The sequence below is a fragment of the Ictalurus furcatus genome, chromosome 28 (assembly GCF_023375685.1).
Source record: "Ictalurus furcatus strain D&B chromosome 28, Billie_1.0, whole genome shotgun sequence".
Taxonomy (NCBI): Eukaryota; Metazoa; Chordata; class Actinopteri; order Siluriformes; family Ictaluridae; genus Ictalurus; species Ictalurus furcatus.
In genome coordinates this window covers 12934878-12957813 of record NC_071282.1, presented here as the reverse complement: position 1 = coordinate 12957813, position 22936 = coordinate 12934878, and the positions used below count along the sequence as shown (strand labels likewise).

At 39.5% G+C, this 22936-nt stretch overlaps 2 protein-coding genes across 13 annotated transcripts in view; both read left to right on the top strand.

The window, feature by feature from the left end:
• The window catches only part of mtmr4 (myotubularin related protein 4), a 69796-nt gene extending 65547 nt beyond the window's left edge, over nucleotides 1–4249 (top strand). For all 9 annotated transcript variants that reach the window (XM_053617693.1, XM_053617696.1, XM_053617692.1 and 6 more), the window contains 5 exons: nucleotides 227–381; nucleotides 773–1880; nucleotides 1986–2096; nucleotides 3001–3089; nucleotides 3811–4249. In XM_053617693.1, the coding sequence (XP_053473668.1) occupies nucleotides 227–381; nucleotides 773–1880; nucleotides 1986–2096; nucleotides 3001–3089; nucleotides 3811–3988 (1641 nt within the window). In that variant the 3' untranslated portion in view covers nucleotides 3989–4249. The remainder of the gene's footprint in view (nucleotides 1–226; nucleotides 382–772; nucleotides 1881–1985; nucleotides 2097–3000; nucleotides 3090–3810) is intronic.
• Nucleotides 4250–11168: 6919 nt separating this feature from the next.
• LOC128603922 (carbonic anhydrase-like) lies at nucleotides 11169–20503 on the top strand. Of its 4 annotated transcripts, none has more exons than XM_053618703.1 (9): nucleotides 11169–11325; nucleotides 14203–14247; nucleotides 14358–14522; nucleotides 15464–15609; nucleotides 16713–16805; nucleotides 17534–17707; nucleotides 17854–17920; nucleotides 18916–19076; nucleotides 19186–20503. In XM_053618703.1, exons 1-9 carry the CDS (start codon nucleotides 11265–11267, stop codon nucleotides 19375–19377), a joined length of 1104 nt encoding a protein of 367 aa, XP_053474678.1. In that variant the 5' UTR covers nucleotides 11169–11264; the 3' UTR covers nucleotides 19378–20503. The 4 variants fall into 4 exon arrangements, with proteins under 4 accessions (XP_053474678.1, XP_053474680.1, XP_053474681.1 ...); XM_053618705.1 differs by having other exon boundaries at nucleotides 17534–17608; nucleotides 19186–20502; XM_053618704.1 differs by having other exon boundaries at nucleotides 11245–11339.
• Nucleotides 20504–22936: the final 2433 nt, after the last annotated feature.

Here is a 22936-nt window from a genome sequence, read left to right as displayed (position 1 = left end):
TATAATTACAAATCAGTGTTAATGGAATGTTAATGAAGGTACTGCATGTGGGTGCTAACTGGAAAAAAACAAAAAACCTACAAGTACAGACACTTTCTTAATAATCTTCTTAAATCTTTAAGATTTCAATTAGACTTTGACTGGACATGTCTGTAAAAACTGTATCCGGACTATAGAAAGATGGCATGTGTCATGAGCTTTTTGTAACCTCTAACCCCTGTGACAGGTCTTGCAACCGGTGTGTCACACGCGAGCGTTGCAGTTGTGGACGGCTGTGTACCTGCCCACCTCGTCCCCGTGCACCGCAGCCGAGGACACTATGGAACTCTACCTGAGCCCCTCGTCGCAGGGAGAGGAGCTCACGTCACGCTCGCTCGACAGGTCAGTACAGCAGTCACAAACAGGATACAGATTGTGAGCAGAATCTGCCCTCTTCTGGACAACAGACCACAAGAATAGAATATGACACAGCTAAGAAAGTAAAACATAACGCTCCTTATTATAATAAAATTACTTTATATGAATTCAAGACCTTATTTATATTACATTGCTTCAAAGTCACATGATCATAGATGAAAGAAGCTAAAATTCTGTGCGTTTTTCTTGCTGTATAAACATAGACTAAACATAGACAGTGTTTTTTACATCAGTGTGTTACATCATCACTGCACATACTATTCAAATGGTATTTAAAAAAAACATTCAGTTTAATTTGAGGATGCCTGCTTATACCTTGTAAAGGAAATTACAGGGCTATTGTATTTTAATACAGGCTACCCAAGACGCGTTCAATGGAAAACTTGGTATGCGCTTTTGAAAATGGCGTAGCCCTCACCCGCACTTCCAGCGATCCCAACCTCAACAAGCACTGCCAAGAGGGACGGCCCCCTCTGGAGCCAATGATGGGCCAGGGTGCCAGTTTCACAGACAACCTAGAGTTTACCTCTGACATCAAACTGTGTAGTGAGGACCAGGAAGTGGGTACATGTGAGGAGACTCCACCCTCGCTCTCTCCAAAGTCTGATCAGGACAGCTGTGCGAATACCGAGCCAGAATTGTGTCTCACCACACAGCCCTTGCCATCATTGCCTCATCCTTTAACGTTAGACCCGGTTTCTCCTCGGTCACAAGCCCCGCCTGTTTTACACCAAACTTTGCTTCAAATCACCAGCCCTCCCCTCCCACCATTACCACAGGAAGTGCAGGATAGGACTATTAATACCACTTACATGTTCACTACTACTGAGGAACCACCTAATGCTCTGATCTCAAATGGCATAGAGAAAGAAAAGAGCACCACTGAGACATTTGGGTTTCCTTCACCTACTGCTGCAGAGCTTTTAGAGTTCAAAAAAATTACTACAGTTGTCCAATTGGAGGATTCCACTGAAACCTTAAAGGATGAGTATGGCCCAATGACTGAGCTGAATTTTGTTCAGAAGGTCAACACTGGAAAGACTCCGGTCTCAGCCCTGGCTACAAATGATGAAAAGTGGGCTCAGAGTGTTAAGAAACTCCTCCGTGCCCAATCTGGGAGTACCAACGGAGGGTACAGAGAGAGTCAACGAAATCTGAGCAGTCCAGTCCAGCCTGGTTGGATGTCGGCCGTGAAAAACGCTTCACTCTGCAATTCTCCGTCCTTTTCCTCGGCCTTGGGACCATCATTCCGGCAGATTCCGTCAGCAGCTCACTGCGTGGACGACGACGGCCTGCCGGTGCCGCTGGACGCCGTACAGCAAAGACTACGCCAGATCGAGGCAAGCTACAAGCAGGAGGTGGAGGTGCTGCGGCGGCAGGTCAAGCAGCTGCAGATGAAACTGGAGAGCAGGCAACACAGCTCGCCACCATCCGAGCCAGACATCTACTACGAGGACGACATTGTGAGTGCTGCCCCAGTTACTGAAAAGGAATAACGTTATTTATCGATATTGTTTAATTGTAATTGTTGATGTGCTAACGTCTCCTATCTCCTTGTTTCGTTACAGACATGCCTCCGAGAATCAGATGATGGCGATGAAGAGGACTCTTTGTCAGCCCACAGTGAAGACCGCCTCAGCGAGGGCAGCTGGGATCGAGTAGAGAGAAAAGATACCGAGGTTAGATTCTTTGGAAAATACCAGCTCCTGTTTTCCTAATGCCAGTTTATTCTATGGATCTCATCTCTGTAAAGTCTAGACAAATTATTCATGATTGCTTTACCCTAAAACCTTATTATGATTGTTGTTGTTGTTGTTGTTGTTATTATTATTATTATTATTATTATTATTATTATTATTATTATTATTATTATTTGTTATTAATAATAATAATAAATACGCCACTGTCCACTTGGGAACACCTGTACTCCTTCTCCGTCATGCAGTTTTTCAGTCAGCCAATCATGTGGCAGCAGTGAAATGTATAAAATCGTGCAGGTACGGGTCTCATGTTTCAGTTAATGTTCACGTCAAACACCAGAATGGGGGGAAAAGTGATATTCAGGGACAACAAAATTCTAGGCCATTTTGCATACAGAACTGATGCTCACTGGATTTTTTTTTAAACGGATGACTTGGAGTGAAATATTCTGAAAAGCAGCAAATAAGTGTCCAGCGTAGGTGGGAACTCCTTCAATACTGTTTAAAAAGCATTTCAGGGCGATTCCTCAAGAAATCGGTTGAGAAAATGCCAAGAATACATTTCTGGAAATTCTAGGCAAAAGGGGCGTCTACTTTGAAGATGCTAAAATAAAAAATATTCAATTATTTTGAATCACATCATCATTCCCTTAGTTCTCATGAGTGTTTCTAAATGTTAGACCGATAGTGTACACGTATGTAAACATAAAATATACAGTTTTAATGTGCAGTGAGAGTTGTCACTTTTAACACCATAGCATATGACTAGTCATAGTCATATTTTAGCTGTATGTAGTTGTAGTGAATAAGTTAAATGCTTCTCTTGCTATATTATATTATTATGTCAAATCTGAGCCCAAATCTCTTTCTGACCCTCACACAGGTTACCAGATGGGTTCCAGACCATATGGCCTCGCATTGCTTCAGCTGTGACAGCGAGTTCTGGATTGCTAAGAGACGCCATCACTGCAGGTAAAGCACTACGAAACCAAAATACACCACACTGTGCTTTGAATTGATGTGTGATGGTGGACCAGTATGATGATATAGTGATAATCACATCTTAAATGCACTATCAGTCATATGTTTGGACTGGAGAGTGGAGGAAAAGCAACAAACAAGCTCTCTGTATGTGAGAATTGTGAGAAATGTGATGAGCTTATGAAGCTGGATAAGAGAGCGGCCAAGAGGCGAAAGTTGGCTATTTTGTAAAAATCTAAAATAATAAGGTTTTTCAAGGTCACAACATAATTTCATGAGTGTTTTCTAGTTTTGATGTCTATTACCTATTCTATTCTAAAACATACCAAATACATAGACTATGATTAGACTTTTGACCTAGTAGTGTAGTTATACCGTTTATGTGATCGCAAGATAGATATAAAGATGTGAAGATGTCTCACAAAAACATCATTTGTAGGTGCCACACACCTAGTGAAAGATGCTACAAGATTTTTATGAATTTGTCCCTTATGAGCGAGCCAGAGGCGATGGTGGCGAGGAAATCCTCCCTGAAACACTGCTGATTTTACACTTAATGTTAATGTAACATGGATTTTACTGTTAATTTCACTGCATTTCCTGCTGATGGACATTTTATTTAAAATGATTATAATGGTAAACATTTCATAAAAACCTGCAGTGTTCAAGTATTCAGGTATTAACTATAATAATGATCTCTCTGTCTCTACAGGAACTGTGGAAATGTGTTCTGTAAAGACTGCTGCCACCTGAAGCTGCCCATTCCCGATCAGCAGCTTTACGATGCAGTGCTCGTGTGTAACTCGTGCTACGACCTGCTGCTGGAAAGTCGAACGCGGGAACTTCGCTCACAGCAGCTTAAAAAGCCCATTGCCACGGCCTCGAGCTGAGCACGCTAATCAGATTCCCACCCTATGGGCTTCCCAGGCCCCCTTACATGGGTGCCCTGAGAGTCACCTGCTGTTTTTTGCAGAGATGCAACGCCTGCGCTGGTTAGTGAGGATTCATGGGTGTTTGTGAGCTGAAGCACTGTAAGGAAGTGGGCAAACAAAAACTGGACTGAGTCGGGGAACGGATTGATGACTGAATGGAGTCTGAAAGAGAGAAAGAAGTGAAGATTTTTTTTTTTTTTTTTTTTTTTTTTTTTAAATCACACAGAGGAGCTGAACTTGTTAATCTCCTCACTTGTTGAGGGAGAAAGCCTAATGGCAAAAAGTCCACCAGGGGGCACTGTTGCCAAAGTGACCCTGATGTGGGAAGCTTTTTCATCTCAAAAATTATATGCGTAACTCTGTAGAAATCTGTGCGTCATGGTATGGACATACAGATTTAGCCCTCTCGAACTTCTATTAAATACAACCACAAATATAAGCGTACCTTAGAGGACAATCTCGTCTGCCCTCGAAGCCAGTGACTCCAAGGTCTCGTGCTCCACCCAGAGGCTCGCCGTATAAAAGATGATGCTGCTGCTACAGTATTTAAAAGAAATCTAATTTTGTATCATTATTTTGTGCACTCTAAGCTGTTGTAAATTTGAGGGAAATCCGAGACCAAACCGAGGGTGAAAGGGAGAAAACATGCGGTTTGTTTACTCTGTGGTCTGAACTTGAATGTAGTTTGTCTTTTTTTTTTTTTTTTTTGTCTGCAAGGAGTCACTGAAGAGATGTTGCTGGATATTGCCATTTGAAACTGATCTAAGGCCAGTTATAATGGGGGAGAGCCTTTGCATCGGTAGTAGGAGCTTGTCACCGTGTAAATGAGCTTCTGTACAAAAGAGGGACACAAATGAACATGATTCATGTGATGGGTCGTGTGCTTGTTTCTTTCTGAACTTAATGGAGAAAGAGTGCACATCAGTCTGGATACTAACAGATGCTGTAGCAATGTTGTACTGTTCCTCCTTGTTGCAATACTGTTCTTAACATGCTCTTGTCCATTTAGGGAAATCCTAATTTACCACCATTAATGATCCGATATAACTACAGATTGACATGCAAGCAGGAGGATAAAATAAAATATTTTAAAAAGGAGCAGTTTGTAATCTGTAAATAAAATGGCCAGATCCATTACATGGCAATCCTGCAAATCAGTTGTTTTGTGTTATTATTTTACATATATCATTATGTCTTTTAACATTACAAACAGTACCTTTTTAATAACTGCTGAAATGGCATGTTAGCTGATTAGTGTGCTAGTTTGCTAAAACCTTGTTTGTAGTTCCAAGGAAATTTGCTTTATAAAAATTTCTACAAAAATCACTTAATTTTTTTTCTTGCCATGTTAAAAACCGTGTTGAAACAGGGAGAGAATGACTTGGGATATTAAGAAAGTTCCGGGTTAAAATCAGAGCCAGTTATTGAGAACCGAGTAAAGTTTAATTTTATGTGTGTCTGAATTGGAACATGCGGAATAGCATTACATAAACCCTCAAAAAAAAAACAAAAAAAAAACAACCTTTTTCATTTTTTCTATCAGACATGGTTTCTAGCTGTACATGTATTGTTTTATTGTGTTCATTGAAATACTAGTGCCATTTATTTTCTGGTTTTTTTCTTCTCTTGTGGAATGCACCATGTCACTTATCAGTAATGACTAAACATATAATGGTACAAATACTTAGCAAGTGAGTATTTTCTGAGGTTCTGTGATGCCTAATGATGTAGGTCTTTTCTTTCAAATGGCAAAAATGATGAAGGAACACTTTTGATTTAGAAATAAATACCAAACCCACTGTTTTTTTTTTTTTTTATATATATATATATATATATATATATATATATATATATATATATATATATATATATATATATATTAGTTATCTGTACTAGTGGCTGGAATTTGTCACTTGGTAAATGTTGTAAAGCATTGCACTGTTCAAGTCGAATCCCATGGGGCAAATAAAAAAAAAAAATATCTGTGGGATCTGCCTACTCCCCTTTTTTTTTTCTTCCCCTCTCCACCTTTTTTACTGGGGGAAAAAATACAAATAAATCTTCAGTATAACACATCCTAAACAAAGCATGAATTTCACTATGTAGGTATGAAGTGTTTCTCATATACCACACCAAATTGTTCACGTCGACAATTTTTATTTATTAAAAAAAAAGGCATTTTAATCTGCTTCATTACGTTTAATGTTGTTCCCCTTCCTGTTATCACTTCCTGTTATAGCAGCTGTAAATAGGTGTTCCATCTCCAACATATTTTTTTTCCTCTCACTTGAAGTTGGTAAGACAAACAATACAGTTTGTCTGGTCACAAAGCCGCCCTCCATCCTGAAGAAGCGTCGGAAAGCGAACAGTTTTACCTCTGACTGTTACAAAGTGCTGACGCTGGAGACTTCTTTATAAAAATGCCTAATAAATGTCTTCACCACATCAATGATTATAAGGTGGTTGGTTTTTTTTGTTTTTGGTTTTTAATACAATGCCATTAAAAGGTTTGGGGGTTTTTTCAGTTAAAAAAAATAAAGCAGCAGGATGCTCACTTGTACCAACGTGCCAAAATCTACCAGGCACAGAAGTATAAAATGTACCTACTGTAGCCTGGTACATCTTGCACTGATTTATTTTCGTTCACAATCTGCTGGACTGGGTGGAACATGAGATATGGGATGATCTAGGGAGTGGATGATTATTCACTGTGCAGCAAAAGGAAAGGTACAATACTGTACATTACACACAGTGGTACAGGTATTTCTAACAACTCTTATTAACCAAGAATGTACACCATTGAATGAGGTTTAAAAAAATCTGGAATTAAATATTCATTTTATTCTAATTGAGGGTAATGGTGGCTTAGTTGTTTGCACATTTGTCTCGCACCTCCAGGGCTTTGAATCCCACCTCTGCCCTGTGTTTGCATGTTGTCCCCATGCTTCGGGGGTTTCCTCCCTCAGTCGAAAAACATGCTGTAGGCTGAATGGCATCTCCAAATTATGTGAATTTGTGTGCGATGGGTTGTCACCCTGTCCCTCGTGTGTCCCCCCCCTCATGCCCCGAGTTCTCTGGGATAGGCTCCAGGCTCCCCGTGACCCTGTGTAAGATGAGTGGTATGTTGAAAAAAATATAAAGACTGGTGAGGAAATGACCACAATGTTATTGTTTTCAAATAACAGCACGCCAAGTCTTTTAGATCTCTTATGCAGCAGCAATTTGCCAATGATTACAATTCTATATTTATTAAAGAATGATGCATAGCTTTTTTTCCCCCGTTTATAGTTGTTTAACTTTGTGGAACGTCCCTGAAACAAGTAAGTTCCTGTTTTTACTTAGACTGTGGCAGCTATAAACAGTTGTTCCCTCACGCATCATCTCACAGATAACTTCACCATATCAACAATTACACGTTTTTTTTAAATACTTTTATTAGCAGTGTCAACTCCCCGTGTAAGCTGTTACTCTAAAATTATAACATTTTAGAACCAGTGCATTAATATTAACCAATGTCCCTTAAGTAACCCCTAAAACTATTATGTGTTTATCTGGAATTTCCTCTGACCCTAGACAGGAGATGGATAAAACTGGGCAACGTGACCTCCATGATATAAAATGTTATGTCATGCACTTAACAATAAGAGCCAGAGTCTATTGTTTGAGGACTTTGTTGTGGATGGGGTTCAGGATATTGTTGAGGGAGGGTAATGGGCGGAGACAACCGTCCTCCGGTCAGTGTCCTGTCCCTGTGTCTCAAAGGTCGTATTACCTTGTCCCTTAGTAAGTTTACTCAACTGATTTAGTGTACAAGGTCTTGTGACAACTGCTGATGAAAAAGCAAATAAGAAGTACGAGCAGTTAATGAATCACTAATAACAACTAGCATAGAACCAACCTCTGTATTATGGGCAAGCCTTAAAGAATGGGCAAAATTACTCATATTTACCTTCAAACATTTACTAACAAAATCATTTTTGTTTTTTAATATTCGTGTCTTGTCTCCAAATTATTGACAACCATAACAAATATTGGGAAATAAATGCAAAACATTGTCTGCCTTGAAATAAGTAGATGGATAGATAGATAGGTTGATTGATTGATTACACTTCGGCACTGAAAGATATACATTATATGGCCAAAAGCTTGTGTACACCTGACTATCCCACCAGTATGTGCTTGTTGATCTCATTCCAGGTTTAGTCCCCCTTTGCTGTAATAATAATCTCCACTCTTCTGGGAAGACTTTCCACTAAATTTTGCAGTGTGACTGTGGGGATTTGTGCTCATTCAGCCATAACAGCATTAGTGAGGTCAGGCACTGATGTTGTGTGCGGAGCCCCGGGGTGCAGTCAGCGTTTCAGTTCATCTCAAAGGTTCGTCTCGATGTGGGGTCGAGGTCAGGGCTCTGTGTAGGCCACTCCTGTTCTTCCGCTCCAAGCTTGGCAAACCATGTCTTCATGGACCTCACTTTCTGCACAGGTGCATTGTCATGCTGGAACAGGTTTGGGCCTCTTAGTTCCAGTGAAGGGAAATCATAATACTACAGCAAACAAAGACATTCTATACAATTGTGTGCTTCCAACTTTGTGGCAACAGTTTGGGGAATATAGGTGTGCTGGTCAGGTGTCCTCATACTTTTAGTGTAGCCTTATAGTGTTTTTCTGCCTACTCATCCAAATATAAAGGACGGAGAGGAAAGCAAATATTGTGCACGCTAAGATTTTTCAGCTTGTTGAGTTCATCAGCTATTACACACTTCCTTTTTAATGTCAAGCTGTGTGGAAGGATTTGCAGGAAAAGAGGTCCTTTCTAAGAGAAACCTACAAAATGTAGTTCCAAGTGCCATTGCAACTACAATTAGGATCGTGTCATGGTCAGACTTGGCCAGAGTCAGACCTTTTGGCCCTGCACACCGTCAGCGTTTATGTATTTTATAGAAGGGATTACACTACTAAAGAGAACTTTTATTGTCAAAAAAATTGTGTTAAAATAAAATGATTAATGCACATGTTGCAGCTAAAGAAATATCACTCATTGCTTGTGTTATTTATCTTACACTTACTGAGCAATTTATTAGGAACACTATACTAATACATTTATGGTATTTTTATGGCATTTTATACTGGGCAGGGCCTTATATTTTACACTTATGATACAGTATTATATTTAATACTGGGTAGGGCCTCCCTTTGCTCTCAAAACAGCTTCAATGCTTCATGACATGGATTCCACAAGATGTTGGAAACAATCCTTTGAGATACTGTTCTGTGTTGATATGATTGATGTGAATCTCCCGTTCTACCACATCCCAAAGGTGTTGTATTGGATTCAGATCTGGTGACTGGGAAGATCACTGAAGAACACTGAACTCACTGTCATGTTCATGAAACCAGTTTGAGATGACTTTTGCTTTGTCACATGGTGCATTATCATGCTGGATGTAGCCATTAGAAGATAGGTAAATTGTGGCCATGAAGGGATATGGGCACATGGTCAGCAACAATACTCAAACAGGCTGTGTCATTCAAGCGATTGAATTGGTATGATTTACTGGTGTCAATGGGCCCAAAGTGTGCAAAAAAAACATGGACTGTAGACACAAGGCAGGTTGGGTCCATGGATTCATGTTGTTGGCACCAAATTCTGACCCTATCATCTGTATGCCTCAACGAAAATCGAGATTCATTAGACCAGGCTACGTTTTTCCAGTCTTCAACTGTCCAGTTTCGGTGAGCCTGTGCCCATTGCAGCCTCAGCTTTCTGTTATTGGCTGAGAGAAGTGGAACCCGACGTGGTCTTCTGCTGTTGTAGCCCATCCACCTCAAGGTTCGACATGCTGTGCATTCTGAGATGCTTATCTGCTCATAACAATTGTACAGAATGGTTATCTGAGTTAGCGTAGCCTTTCTGGCAGCTTAGAACCAGTCTGGCCATTCTCCATTGACCTCTCTCATCAACAAGGCATCTCCGTCCGCAGAACTGCCGCTCACTGGATGTTTTTCTTTTCTGCATCATTCTGAGTAAACTCTAGAGGATGTTGTACATGAAAATCCCAGGAGATTAGCAGATTAGATTGTGTAATGTTCACATGAACCCCATTCTGACGGTTGATATGAACATTACCAAAGTTGCTGGTCTGTATCAGCATGATTTTATTCATCGTACTGCTGCCACAAGATTGGCTGATTAGATAATTGCATGAATGAGTAGGTGTACAGGTGTTCCTAATAAACGTGCTCAGTGAGTGTATATATACGTTTTAAAAAAATTATTTTCATGAAGGTAGCGATTCACTGAATAAGGTTACGAAACTTATACAGTGATAAAATATGTTTATTATAAAATGTATAATACAATTTGATAAAACTTATAAAATTAGGCATAATAAATAAAATCGGAAAGAATGTTATGAGTACAAAGATTGCATCGCATTTTTAAAACAAAAGAAGAGACCAAGATATATTGTCAATACAATACATTGTCAATGTATTGTCTATAGTCAATTATTTAAGATTAGAACACTGGGGGGGGGGGGGGGATAAATAAAAAAATAATAGTATAATATGAGGTTAAATACAAAGGTTAAGTACACCGCAATATAAAATGTTAAAATAAAATGTGAAAAAAAGGCGGGAATACAAAGATGCTAAACGGCTAACAGTTTGTGAAGTAGTCATGAGGACTTCGATTCTTTTCAGTGAGTCAGATCATTTGGCTCAGCTCACCAATAAGAGCCGACTCTTTCGGCTCCCAAGCGAATCATTTCCATTTTTTTATCTTGCGTCTAAACCGTACAGAGTTTGCGACATTTTCCACCAGTGATTGCTCTTCTTTGCTTATCTATAGCTGAAACTGTCTCGTTAAAAACCGACCTATACGTTACAGTGAATAAAAACAACATTCATTCACGTCGCATATTGAGATTCAAACACGCAGATTCTTGCACACATCGCACACCCTGTTCACGGTAAAGAACAGCACATATGTTGAACAAAAGCTTCAGTCAAGCATTTCTGATTAAATGACTCTACAAGCGTAACAACACCGGCTACATCAAAACAAAAAGAAAAGAAAGAAAGAAAAGGTAACCCGCAAACGATTCATATGTGCGTCGGCTCTCAATGTTCACCTAAAAGAGCCGACTCGTTTGCGAACGACACTGTGAAGAGTCACTTTAAAAGACTGATCGCTGTGTTAGCTGCATGGTAGAAACTTCTGGAAATTATCCAACATGAGGAATCTGCTTTTGTGTTTGGTTCTGGTTTTAGTTTTTAAAAGCTGCCTCAGCGAGGGTGAGTGAGAGAAAGTGAGCAGGACAGCTAGTTAACCAAGATAACTTGTATTAGCTACCTGTAAATATTCACTAGGAGTATAGCGTACCACAGTAAATGTTTATTCAAATGTCGCGGTAGATATATAGATATGTCACTGACGGATTTTCCCCACTGACTCCATTTTCGTTAATGTGTTTAATTAAGGCTAGTGTAATTAATATAAGTAATTTACCTCAGACTGGTGGTTAAACTTTCAGAGTAAGATTAGAAGCTAGCTAGCCTGCTCTGTTAATACCTAAAATTATGTTTTACTTAATTTAAATTTGTATATAGTAGATGTAGTAGCCAGTTATAGTTCAGTGAGTCAGATCATTTGACTCGGCTCACTAATAAGAATCGACTCTTCAAGAGTTGCCATAGTACCCTGCAGTTCTCGCTTGGTTTCCCACTGAAGCTAAGCAGGGTTGAGCCTGGATGGGAGACCTTCTGGGGAAAACTAAGGTTGCTGCTGGAAGGGCTATTAATGAGGCCAGCAGAGGATGCTCACCCTGTGGTCTGTGTGGGGTCTAATGCCCCAGTATAGTGACGGGGACATTACACTGTAAAAACAGCACTGTCTTTCGGATGAGACGTTAAATCCCAGGACACTTCTCGTAAAAGAGTAGGGGTATAACCCTGGTGTCCTGGTGAAATTCCACCATTGGCCCTTCTCTATCATGTACCCCTAATAATCTCCATCTCTCAATTAGCTACATCACTCTCTCCACTAATAGCTGGTGTGTGCTGGGCGTTCTGGTGCACTATGGCTGCTGTCACATCCTCCAGGTGGATGCTACACACTGGTGGTGGTTGAGGAGATCTCCCCCATACAATGTAAAGTGCTTTGAGTGTCTAGAAAAGCACTGTATAAATGTAAGGTATTATTATTATTATTATTATTAAGAGTTGCTCTCAAACGCTATAAACCAGACAAAGTTTGACTATCCATCCTCCATTTTCAACACCACTTGTCACAGTGATACTCAAGTTTTTAAAAGTTAAATTTTCTCCAGTAAATGTTCTCCTTTGCCTAACTATGGCTGATAGATTGATAAAATCTCACACTACCTTTTAAGTAACAAAATAATATTACTATGCATTACATTTTATAAAGTCTCTTTAAAATAGTTGTAAAATCAACAAGGCAACTGTGTAAGCATCCCTACATTCATATTATTATTATTATTATTATTATCGCCTTCCCTAATACACTTGACTACACTTGTTATATCAGACACTTCCACACTAAAACTGTGTACTGTTTGGCGCTACACTGTCACTTACTGTGCCTATTGTCCTGTTTTAGTAGTACTGTACTGTCCTGCGTTGTTAGCACACGTCTGCACGTGCACTTTATGTAGAATGTTTGTAGATCTTATTAGTTCATCTAATACTTATCAGTATTAGATGCTCCTTATGTTCCTCCCTCATTCACAGCTGAGAGTCAAAAGCATGGCTGACCATCCAGCTCCAGATGATGAAAAGCAAATAAGACAGAAAAAAAACCCCCCAAAAAACATGTTTCAGCTTAGTGATTCGGCTCTCACACTCAGTTGCAAACAACGCATCACTAGTTTGAGCCATCTGTCTCCCGCTCTTGTGTGGAGAGAAACGGGCCAGAAATAGGATTTTAACAACGTCTGCAAAGAGACTGGCGACAAACCTGTTTACGTTTCCCAGAAAATTTTCAGGCCAACATCTAGAAACAAAGTAATAAAGTGATTTTATTAGATGCACAATATTAGAGGTTTATACTGGCATTTCCTGTTTTCTGCAGTTGGCAGAAATTGAGTTACTCTGAACATCCAGTAAACTTCTAATTGTTTCAAATACTATATGTCAGTGAACACATACAGGTAATCAAAGTGCAGCCAGATCCAACAGAAATCACTAGTTGAATGAAACTGGCAAGCACTAATTGGCTTTAGGATAAAAGTAGATTCAGATTTTTTTAAATAGTGTATTCAGATCTTACTGCCTGATTAAACCTGCCTTCACAGTTTGTGTAATGTACATTATAGATGAAAGGGGAACATTTTTGTGCCCTTCAAAAGTTCAAAGCAGGATTGATGTATAAACAGCAAAAATGAGATGTGGACTGTGGACCAATGAACAAACTGGCATTGTAGTTAATGATATGCCAACTTAGATCGCCCATCAGGGATGTCATGGTTCACAGCACAGGGGCATACGTTCCAAATGAGCGTCCTTTATGTACGAAAAGGCCTCAGGATATTGCAGTATGTCTTTCAAGTGCCATTATAAACTGTTTCATTGCCACTATGGCCATTAAGTAAATTTTGTAAACAAATGACCAGTGCTCAACAAACAAGCTTGGAAATACTTGCTTGGACATCTTTAGGATTAAACTGAACAGAGCAAGGGTTAAAGAAGGAGTAGCAGTGTTCGAAAATCAGCACAAAATTGTGTTGTTTTTTTTTTTTTTAAAAAAAAGCCTGATTATCATAACATTTGTATGTGTCTTACCAATGACCTGAACAGTTGAGGGATTTTGCTCACATAAATGTACCATTGTACCACCTCTGGACAATTTGGAAATGCCAATCAGCCTACAAGACATGTTTTAGGACTGGGAAGGAAACCCCTAAAGCACAGGGAGAACATTTAAACTCTATGCACACAGGGCAGAGGTGGGATTTAAACCCCCGCCCCAGAGGTGCAAGGCAAGCACACTAATCACTCAGCCATAAGCCATATGCCTATATAGAAGGCATAGAGAGCAGCTTAAAATCAATGGCAAGTCAAATATGAGATTCTAAATCAATGTAATGACAGCTTGAATGCGTTGGCGAATCATAACCTGCCTGTCACTGCTGAATTTCTTTCTTCATGCAGATTGGTGCTACCAGTCCCAGATGTCCTGTGATCAGCCATGCAAAGGTAATAATAGACTTGATCATGGCAGACAATTTTTTATGTCCAGTAGATCCATACAACTTTTACCAGCTAAAATCTGATCTAATCCTGTTAAACCTCTCTGTTGTGTGCAGGGCCAGCAGCTTGGAATGAGGTGAACAGTGTGTGTGGTGGTAACAGACAATCTCCCATCAACATAGTGACCAAGAAAACTAAGAAGGAGTCCAGTCTCACCGCATTCAAATTCACTGGCTATGACAAGATCTTTACCAGCATGCTGAAGAATAACGGGCGAACTGGTAATCCTGGACCTTTCTATACAACTTCATGTACTTTAGAATGATAAGATTGGAAATGGGAAACATGTGAAAGGCAAGCGGGCACTCGCGTGATTGACAGGTGTGTAGCAAGGGCTGAAAGGGAAACCTGGTGGCATGTGTTACATGTTCTCTCCATATCCGCATGGCTTTTCTCTGGGTTCTCCAGTTTCTCCAGTCCAGGAAGTATAGTCTTATAGTCATAGTCTATAATGTCGGGATTGAGCCGCTTAACAATGGTAAACTGAAGCGCTTTACTAGCGGGTTAATTAACTCACCCAAACGCATCCTATACATACATATGAGATTAATCAGACATATACACAACATAAACCTAATAAAACTTGCTTTTGCACAAAATGACGAATGCACAAGTGAACTTGAACTTAAGTAACGCGCTAGATAGTCACGTTGTGAAGACGCTCTTTCTGTAACAACGCACTAAAACACGCACAGTGAATAACTAAAGCATAAACAATTCACAATACTCTATTACAATACTGAACTCACCGTATTCGTATTTCAGGAGATCAGGTTTTCACAACAAGGGCAGCTTTCACATGTTTTTGTTGATACATGTTTAAGTTAATATACAACCCCAATTCCAAAAAAGTTGGGACGCTGTGTAAAATGAAAATAAATGTAAATAAAAACAGAATGCAATGATTTGCAAATCTCATAAACCCATATGTTATTCACAATAGAACATAGAAAACATATCAAATGTTTAAACTGAGGAAATGTATACATTTTAAGAAAATAATAAGGTCATTCTGAATTTGATGATCGCAACACGTCTTAAAAAAGTTGGGACGGGGGCAACAAAAGACTGGAAAAGTAAGTGTTACTTGCACATTGCAGGGGCAATATTTTCTTTATAGGAATGCATGTCTATTTTTAACACCTTACTTGTTTCCTTGCAGTTTCGCTGGACATACCTCTTGGGGCCACAGTTAGTGGGGGAAATCTCTTACACACCTATAATGCTATACAACTGCATTTCCACTGGGGCAACAATGGCAGCCCTGGGTCTGAACACACCCTTGATGGAGAACAGTATCCCATGGAGGTACAGTCATAGCCCTTTAGCACACTGATTACCAAGCGTATGTTTTTTTCCAAGGGGGCACGGTGCATAGTGATTAGAATGTTTACACCTCCGGGGTTGGGGGTTCGAATCCTGTCTCCGCCCTGTGTTCTCCCCGTGCTTCGGGGGTTTCCTCCGAGTACTCCGGTTTCCTTCGCCATTCCAAAGACATGCGTTGTAGGCCGTTGGCCTTTTCAAATTGACCGTAGTTTGTGCGATTGTGCCCTGTGATTGGATGGCACCCCATCCAGGGTATTCCCTGCCTTCAGTGTATCACCCAGTGAACTTGGGGCACATGACCTTGTGCAGGATAAGCGTTATGGAAAATTGAAGGATGGATGGTTTTTCCAAATAGGGCTTAATTGAGCAAGAGGAATGCTATTTGCTAAGTTGTGCAATATTAAATATCTTTTTAGACATGGTATTACACCTTACACGTGACAGACTCATAAGACAGCACTGTATTAAATGTTTTGTTTTGGGAGGGGAAAAAACACCATTACAGGAAAATAATCAACAAACTGATGTGGTGCATTATCACCCTGAGGTTGATTATATTCCAATCAGAGCATGTCCTGAAGTGTTTTATTCCTCCTATACCACATAGATTAGCCAACAATTATAATGAGTAATTTATTCATAAATGACATTATACTTTTCACAGTTTATAATTACAGTTAATGTAGTGGAATGTCCATAAAAGAAGTTTGGTTAGAGCAGCTATGAACAGTTGTTCCCTTCTTGAAGTTAATAAGACAAAGAAAATGCAAGTCCTCCGGACACTGGAGACTCCTTCTATAAGATATGTTTTTACCTTTTTCTTTGTTAAAGTGAGATATAAAAGGATAGTAATAATAATAGCTTGTATCAATCTGAATTTAAGTTTGTTCATGAGAAATTCTGCGAGATCCCAGGTTCTGAAAGGGTGTGATGGTTTTCTTCTGGGAACATCTTGTAGGTTTCATGACTAAAGGATGATCTAGGATTTTTTAAAAAAAATGAAATTTGTCATTATATCTGGGGTCTCTCACATTTGCTTCATCGGTTAACACGGAAAAAATTCTTTCTCTCTCTCTCTCTCTCAGCTGCACATCCTGCATTTAAAGGACACATATATCGCTGTAGAAGATGCACTGAATGACACAACTGGACAAGCAATTTTGGGATTCTTCTTTGAGGTTTGCTTTTCACTGTCTACTGTCATTTCAAGCCAATTCACTGGAATTTAGTTACTAAGTCCTTATAGCCATTAATTAAGCCATCATACACATGGGTGACAAGGAAAAACAACACAAAGTGTCTTAGCAACATTTTCGCCCAGCACGAGTCACCAAAACAGCTTCACTGCTCAGATTCTACAAATCTCTCGAACTGTACTGGAGGAACGAACACCATTTTCCCGAAAGATATTCCCTCCATTGGTGTTTTGATGATGGTGATCGAGAATGCGTGCTAACACGTTGCTCCAAAATGTATCGTAGGTGTTCAGTTGGGTTGAGATCTGGTGACTGTGAAGGTCATAGCATATGATAATGAGTCTTTATTGATCATGTATACATTACAGCACAGTGAAATTCTTTTCTTCGCATACCCCAGCATGTCAGGAAGTTGGGGTCAAAGCACAGGCCATGATACGGCGCCCCTGGAGCAGAGGGGGTTAAGGGCCTTGCTCAAGGGTCCAACAGTGGCAGCTTGGCAGTGCTGGGGCTTGAACCCCCAACCTTCCGTTCAGTAACCCAGAGCCGTAACCCCTAAGCCACCACTGCCCCATGACTTGCATCATTTTCATACTCATCAAAGCATTTAATGAGCCCTGTGGGTGGGGGGCAGTGTCATCCTGGAAGAGACCAGTTCCACCATGATCACGCCCATCATCTGAGTGCTATGTGCTTGTCAACATTTTCAGACTGAGGTGACTCGGACTCAACTTTGGCAGTTATTCATGCAGTGTGAGCGCCTGAGGTCACAGGAGCATCATGAGGTATCATACAGTGTGAACACCTTTCATCCGCTGCATCGACCTATTGAATCATGCAGTGTGAGCGGTAATGAGATGACAAGATTTCTCTCGTCCTCCAGTGTAAGCCTGGCTTAAGGGGACAAGTGGCCCTAAACCTTGCAAGCAGAATAACAGAGCCACCAGTTTCTCCTTTAATTCGTCACACATCTGTATTTTCCCACTGTGTTTTCACATAAAATGTACAATGTTGTAATTTCTTATGGCAGGAATCTGACAGTGAAAACAAGGAGTATAGTGCCTTCATTGCAGCTCTGGCGCAGGTTCAAGATGCAGGTCGGTACTTTTCAATTTGACACATGCTTTTCTTGAAACTAGCACTCTCATCGCCTGTATGCACATTCCTGTGCCCATGTCCAAACTGTGACATAACAATCTTCAGTGCAAGTCATCGGATTTACCTTTTCCTGTATGAGTAGGTGGTTTTTGGCCATATTTATTAATGAAACGTACAGTTACTGACAGAATGCACTACATAGTACTAGGCCGCAATTTGAGGTGTATTTTATTGAGAGCTTTTTCAAAAGGGGAAAATGTGTGCATAATTAGTAATAAGTGAGTAATAATAGCATAGTTATAATGACATTAATTAGCTATGTTTTCATACCAGGCATCACTACTGCATTGGTATGAGTGGCAGTTCTGGATGTAGAAATGTCTTGTTGTAAGAGCAATCAGAGGAGAGTGACAGGAAGGCTACAGTAACTCAAATAACCACACTTCACAATGCTGGTGAACAGAAAATTATAAAGCATCTCAGAACACACAAATCGTTAAACCTTGAGGTAGATGGGCTACATCATGAGAAGACCAAATATAAGGAATCTGAGGCTACAGTGGAAACACTGAACAGTTAAAGATTAAAAGATTAAAAAGACCAGGCAGTGCACCAACAAAATGCCACAGTCAGAGTCACTGAGATCAGTTTTTTTCCCTCATTGATGTGAACATTAACTAAAACTGTTGACCTGTATCTGCATGATTTAATGCATTGTACTGCTGCCACATGATTGGCTGATTGGATAAATGCATGAATATACAAGGGTACTGGTGTTCCTGTTAAAGTGGCCGGTGAGTGTATTTTCACTTGCTAAGATGCACTTGCATTTTCTGTAGAATTATGCAAGAAATCATCTGCTGTCTGAGCTGGACCTGACTAATGGTGACTTCACTTGGATATGACAAAAAGTTATTTGACTTCATGTGTAAGTAACCACAGTGTTCATTTACTTACTTACTTACTTATTTATTTATTTATTTATTTTGTCTAGAGGGTCAGGCAGAACTAGCCATCTCCCTGAACAGTCTGATCCTGTCTGAGAGGATGCTGGGGGCCTACTATCGTTATGAAGGATCTGAGACCACACCGGGCTGCTCTGAGTCAGTGATCTGGACCATGTTTGAGCAGCCTATTCCACTTAGCAGAGATCAGGTGAGACTTATATGTGATAGCCATGATGGTATGATATTATAGTTTGAACGGATTGGATGTCATTGTAAAATATGTGTATGTATTTCTCTATTTCTGTGTTCTTGTACAGCTTGCAGCCTTCTCCACCCTGAAGTTTAATGGTGGTAAGCCTATGGTGGACACATTCAGACCAGTGCAGCCTCGTAAAGGGCGGGTAGTGTATCGCTCCCACTCTGGTGCAGCTATACCTGCTATGATGTTCAGCTTCTTTCTCGTCATGCTGCGTGTGTTTCTAGCGCTGTGCCTCTGCAATTTCTACTAGAGCCGGACATTAACACACAGAATTCTCATTCAGTTAAAAGCAAACAAAACTAATCCTAAATATCAAAATATCAGAAAACAAAAGAGATTGAACATATAGATGATTCTTTCTGACTTTTATGAGTTTTTTAAAAAATGTTTTATTTGTTCTTATGAAATCAGTTGATTTAGGCGTTCTGACTTCGTGTATATTCCTGTTCCTGTAGCAAAGGTTTTTCGTATATAAATATTCATATTTTGTTCATCTGTTGATTTTGCAGAGGATGCTTAGGTTGGAAGCTTCCTGGAAATGAAATACATATAATTATTTTCAAATAATAAGAGATTAATAAACAACGGAACGTACATTTATAAGTACCTCAATAACATTTATATTTTATTCCTTCATAGAAATGTGCAGTTCTTCAGTGGGTGATTTACTGTAGAAAAAAATAAACTTGAAAGAACATGTAAAGCCATGAGAGTGTAGACTCCAGCTTGGTGCTTGGTAGCTAGATAATGCTTTCATTTGCCAAAAAAAAATCAAATATATCATTTTGAATAAGTGTTTTACAGATGCAACAACAAAAAAATGGGCATTTCTTCATAAACACTAAGCATTTATGAATTTACAACCTGCTTTCATGTAAGAAAAACTCATGTGCCCTTGTGTTCTCTCAGCGTTAGTAATGAAATGGCCAGACAATTAGTAGAACCAGGGGATGACAAATCAGGGTTATTAGTTCCTTCGCAGTTGGTTTTAATTGGTAGTATCTGTCACTATTACACAAAGCTACCTGTTACAGTTGTGATCTGAGTGACTGTAAAATGTTTTCACTATAAGTAAATAAATTAGCATTAAGTTAGAAGATTATCTTAGCTGGATCAGGAACAAGCAGGTGTATGGAAACACTTATTAAACTGAACAAAAAATGCAGTGCAAACTCGAAGGCCTTTTATGTGTGATGTGAGAAGAATCATCCTTTCCCTGGGAGTTCATATACTCGTTCATGTCCCTTAGTCTGTATAATGCACTTAACTAAACAGCTCATCATGCTTAATTACGTTTTATTGGTAAGATAAATTAGATTTCAGCTAGCATTATAAGCAACAAAACATGGACCTGGGCAGCACATCAGAGTTTACACTTACTCGACCCCTGTGTAACTGATACAGATGTGAGTCTCTGGTGTTTATCATAGTTAGTGTTTAAACCAGGGCTGAGAAGACTCAGTCCTACAGGGATTTATGTTATCCTTCTTCTAACACATCAAATTCAGCCAGTGTAATCCTTCCTAATTAGCTAACAAATTAGGTCTAATTCTAAACCCTGTAGTACTGGAGTCTGATATCCTGATGTAGTTCTGACAGTTTGCCAGTAGATGCCAGCAAGCCTTTGTTAAAGATTGAACTGCACTTCCCGAGCTATGATCTGCAGGCTGCTGGGTGCCAGTTCCCACAGGATCACAATCACATTTAACCTTTCAAAACACCTTTACTAATGCTACAAGCTGCAGTAGATAGGAACCCTAGCCCCAGATACACAGTGTAGAGCAAGTGAACCTTTTAATGTAACACTAAAGTAGCAGTGCCGATATTAAAGTATTTAACTAGGCCTGCAGATAAGGGCATAAATGTAACTGCTAGAAATGGACTGAAGAGGTTCACTGTACCTGTATTAATTTATTAATCATGCGTTCCACTTGATTTCCCCTAAGCCATGCAGCATCTTTTTTTTTTTTTAAAGGACAAACAGATGTTGATTTTTGTGACTTTAATATAGATAAGCATTTTGTAATTTTGTACACTATTAAAATAGTATGCAAGAACAAATATACACAACACAATACATTTAGCACAAAATGTATATAACTACCTGTTATGGTACTAACACTGGGGTGGTGCACTCTTTTATTTGATTGACTGGGCCATTGCCTGTCCAAATATTTGGACAAGACTATGAAATACTGGGAGAGTGTAGTCTGGCCAGACGAGAGCAAAATTGAACTTTTTGTCTGTCATACGACACACCATGTTGGAGAAGAAATAGCACTGCACCCTAAAAACACTACACCAACAGTGAAGTGTGGAGGTGGAAGCATCATGGTGTGGGGCAGTTTTTCATCACATGGTACTGACAGACTTCATATAATTGAAGGAACAATGAATGGAGCCCTTTACTGGGAGATTCTTGAGAAGAATCTGCTGCCATCCAGCAGGATGATGAAGATGAGACATGGGTGGAGCTTCCAGCAGGACAACGATCCAAAGCATACAGCAAAGGAAACTCTCAATTGGTTTCAGAGAAAACAAATCAAGGTGTTAGACTGGCCCAGTCAATCCCCTGACTTGAATCCAATTGAACAAGATCTAAAGACAATATGTTTAGAAGAATGGGCCAAAATCACACCTGAATACTGCGGCTGATTAACTTTTTCATACAGGAAGCGTCTTGAAGCTGTCATTACAAACAAAGGCTTCTCCACTAAGTAATAAATAAATTTCAGTTAGCGTGTTCAATACTTACCCCCCCGTGTCATTCCACTTTATTACACATAACTTTATTTATGGACTTTAATGTTGTGAATTCTTTATACTTGCAGATTTCTTGAGTTAATACTGATGTCTGGTGAAAATTTCATGTGAATAGTTGTCACGGTTGGAAGATGAGACGGATGCCGGTGCAGAAGTTTAAACGTTTTAATAAATAAACCAACAAAATACAAAAGACACTATGACTAAGGCAAAACACTGTGGCAAAGACTAAACATAAACCAAAGAACATAACATGGTACCAGGGACAAAGGTAAAGAAAGACAAACGTGAGACAAAAAGTGCAGTGCAAACTGTGGCTATATACATGGGTGCCCGTTAACGTGATTCAGGTGCAGGTGGTCATGTGACTATGGTGCCGTGGCTGCTGGGAACTGTAGTTCCGATTTCCCTTTCTGAATTCATGACAATAGTGTCATAGGAAATATATTTACTGAAAAAATTTTGATACGTCCAATACTTATTTCCCCCACTGTACACATATTTACAGCAGCTTTTTCAGAATGAGACATAGTAAGTGTTACTGCTTCACAGCTAACAGGATTACCATGAATTGTGATCACTTGGCACATAGGAAGTTCCATCTCGGGTTTGTCGCTGTGCTGATTATAGTGAGTGGCCTTTTGTCAAAGATTTTCATTTTTCTTTTGCTAACATTTAGAAATAACCAGGTCTCTGTACACTTTCTAAACATTTCTGTCATTTTGGTATCCACATGATAGTATTGGGCCTCTGGAGGCACCGCAGTCAGTAGTGGGACTACACTGGTATCATATTACACCAAAAATCTGAAATGCTAATAAAGAAAAATCAATATAGATCATATATACAATATATGCTCATGGAATTATGGGAATTAGTTGTCTGAGTTGCTAAAAGCTTTTGTTTTATATGCATTTGGGGGGTTTTTTTGTATCTTACCAAACTAACAATTTCCCCAAAAATGTTTCCCTGAAAGCTGTGTGCACTGAGCCTGACAAATACAGCTATAAGAAACAGTACCTAAGTTGTTTTTGGATAAACAGTAC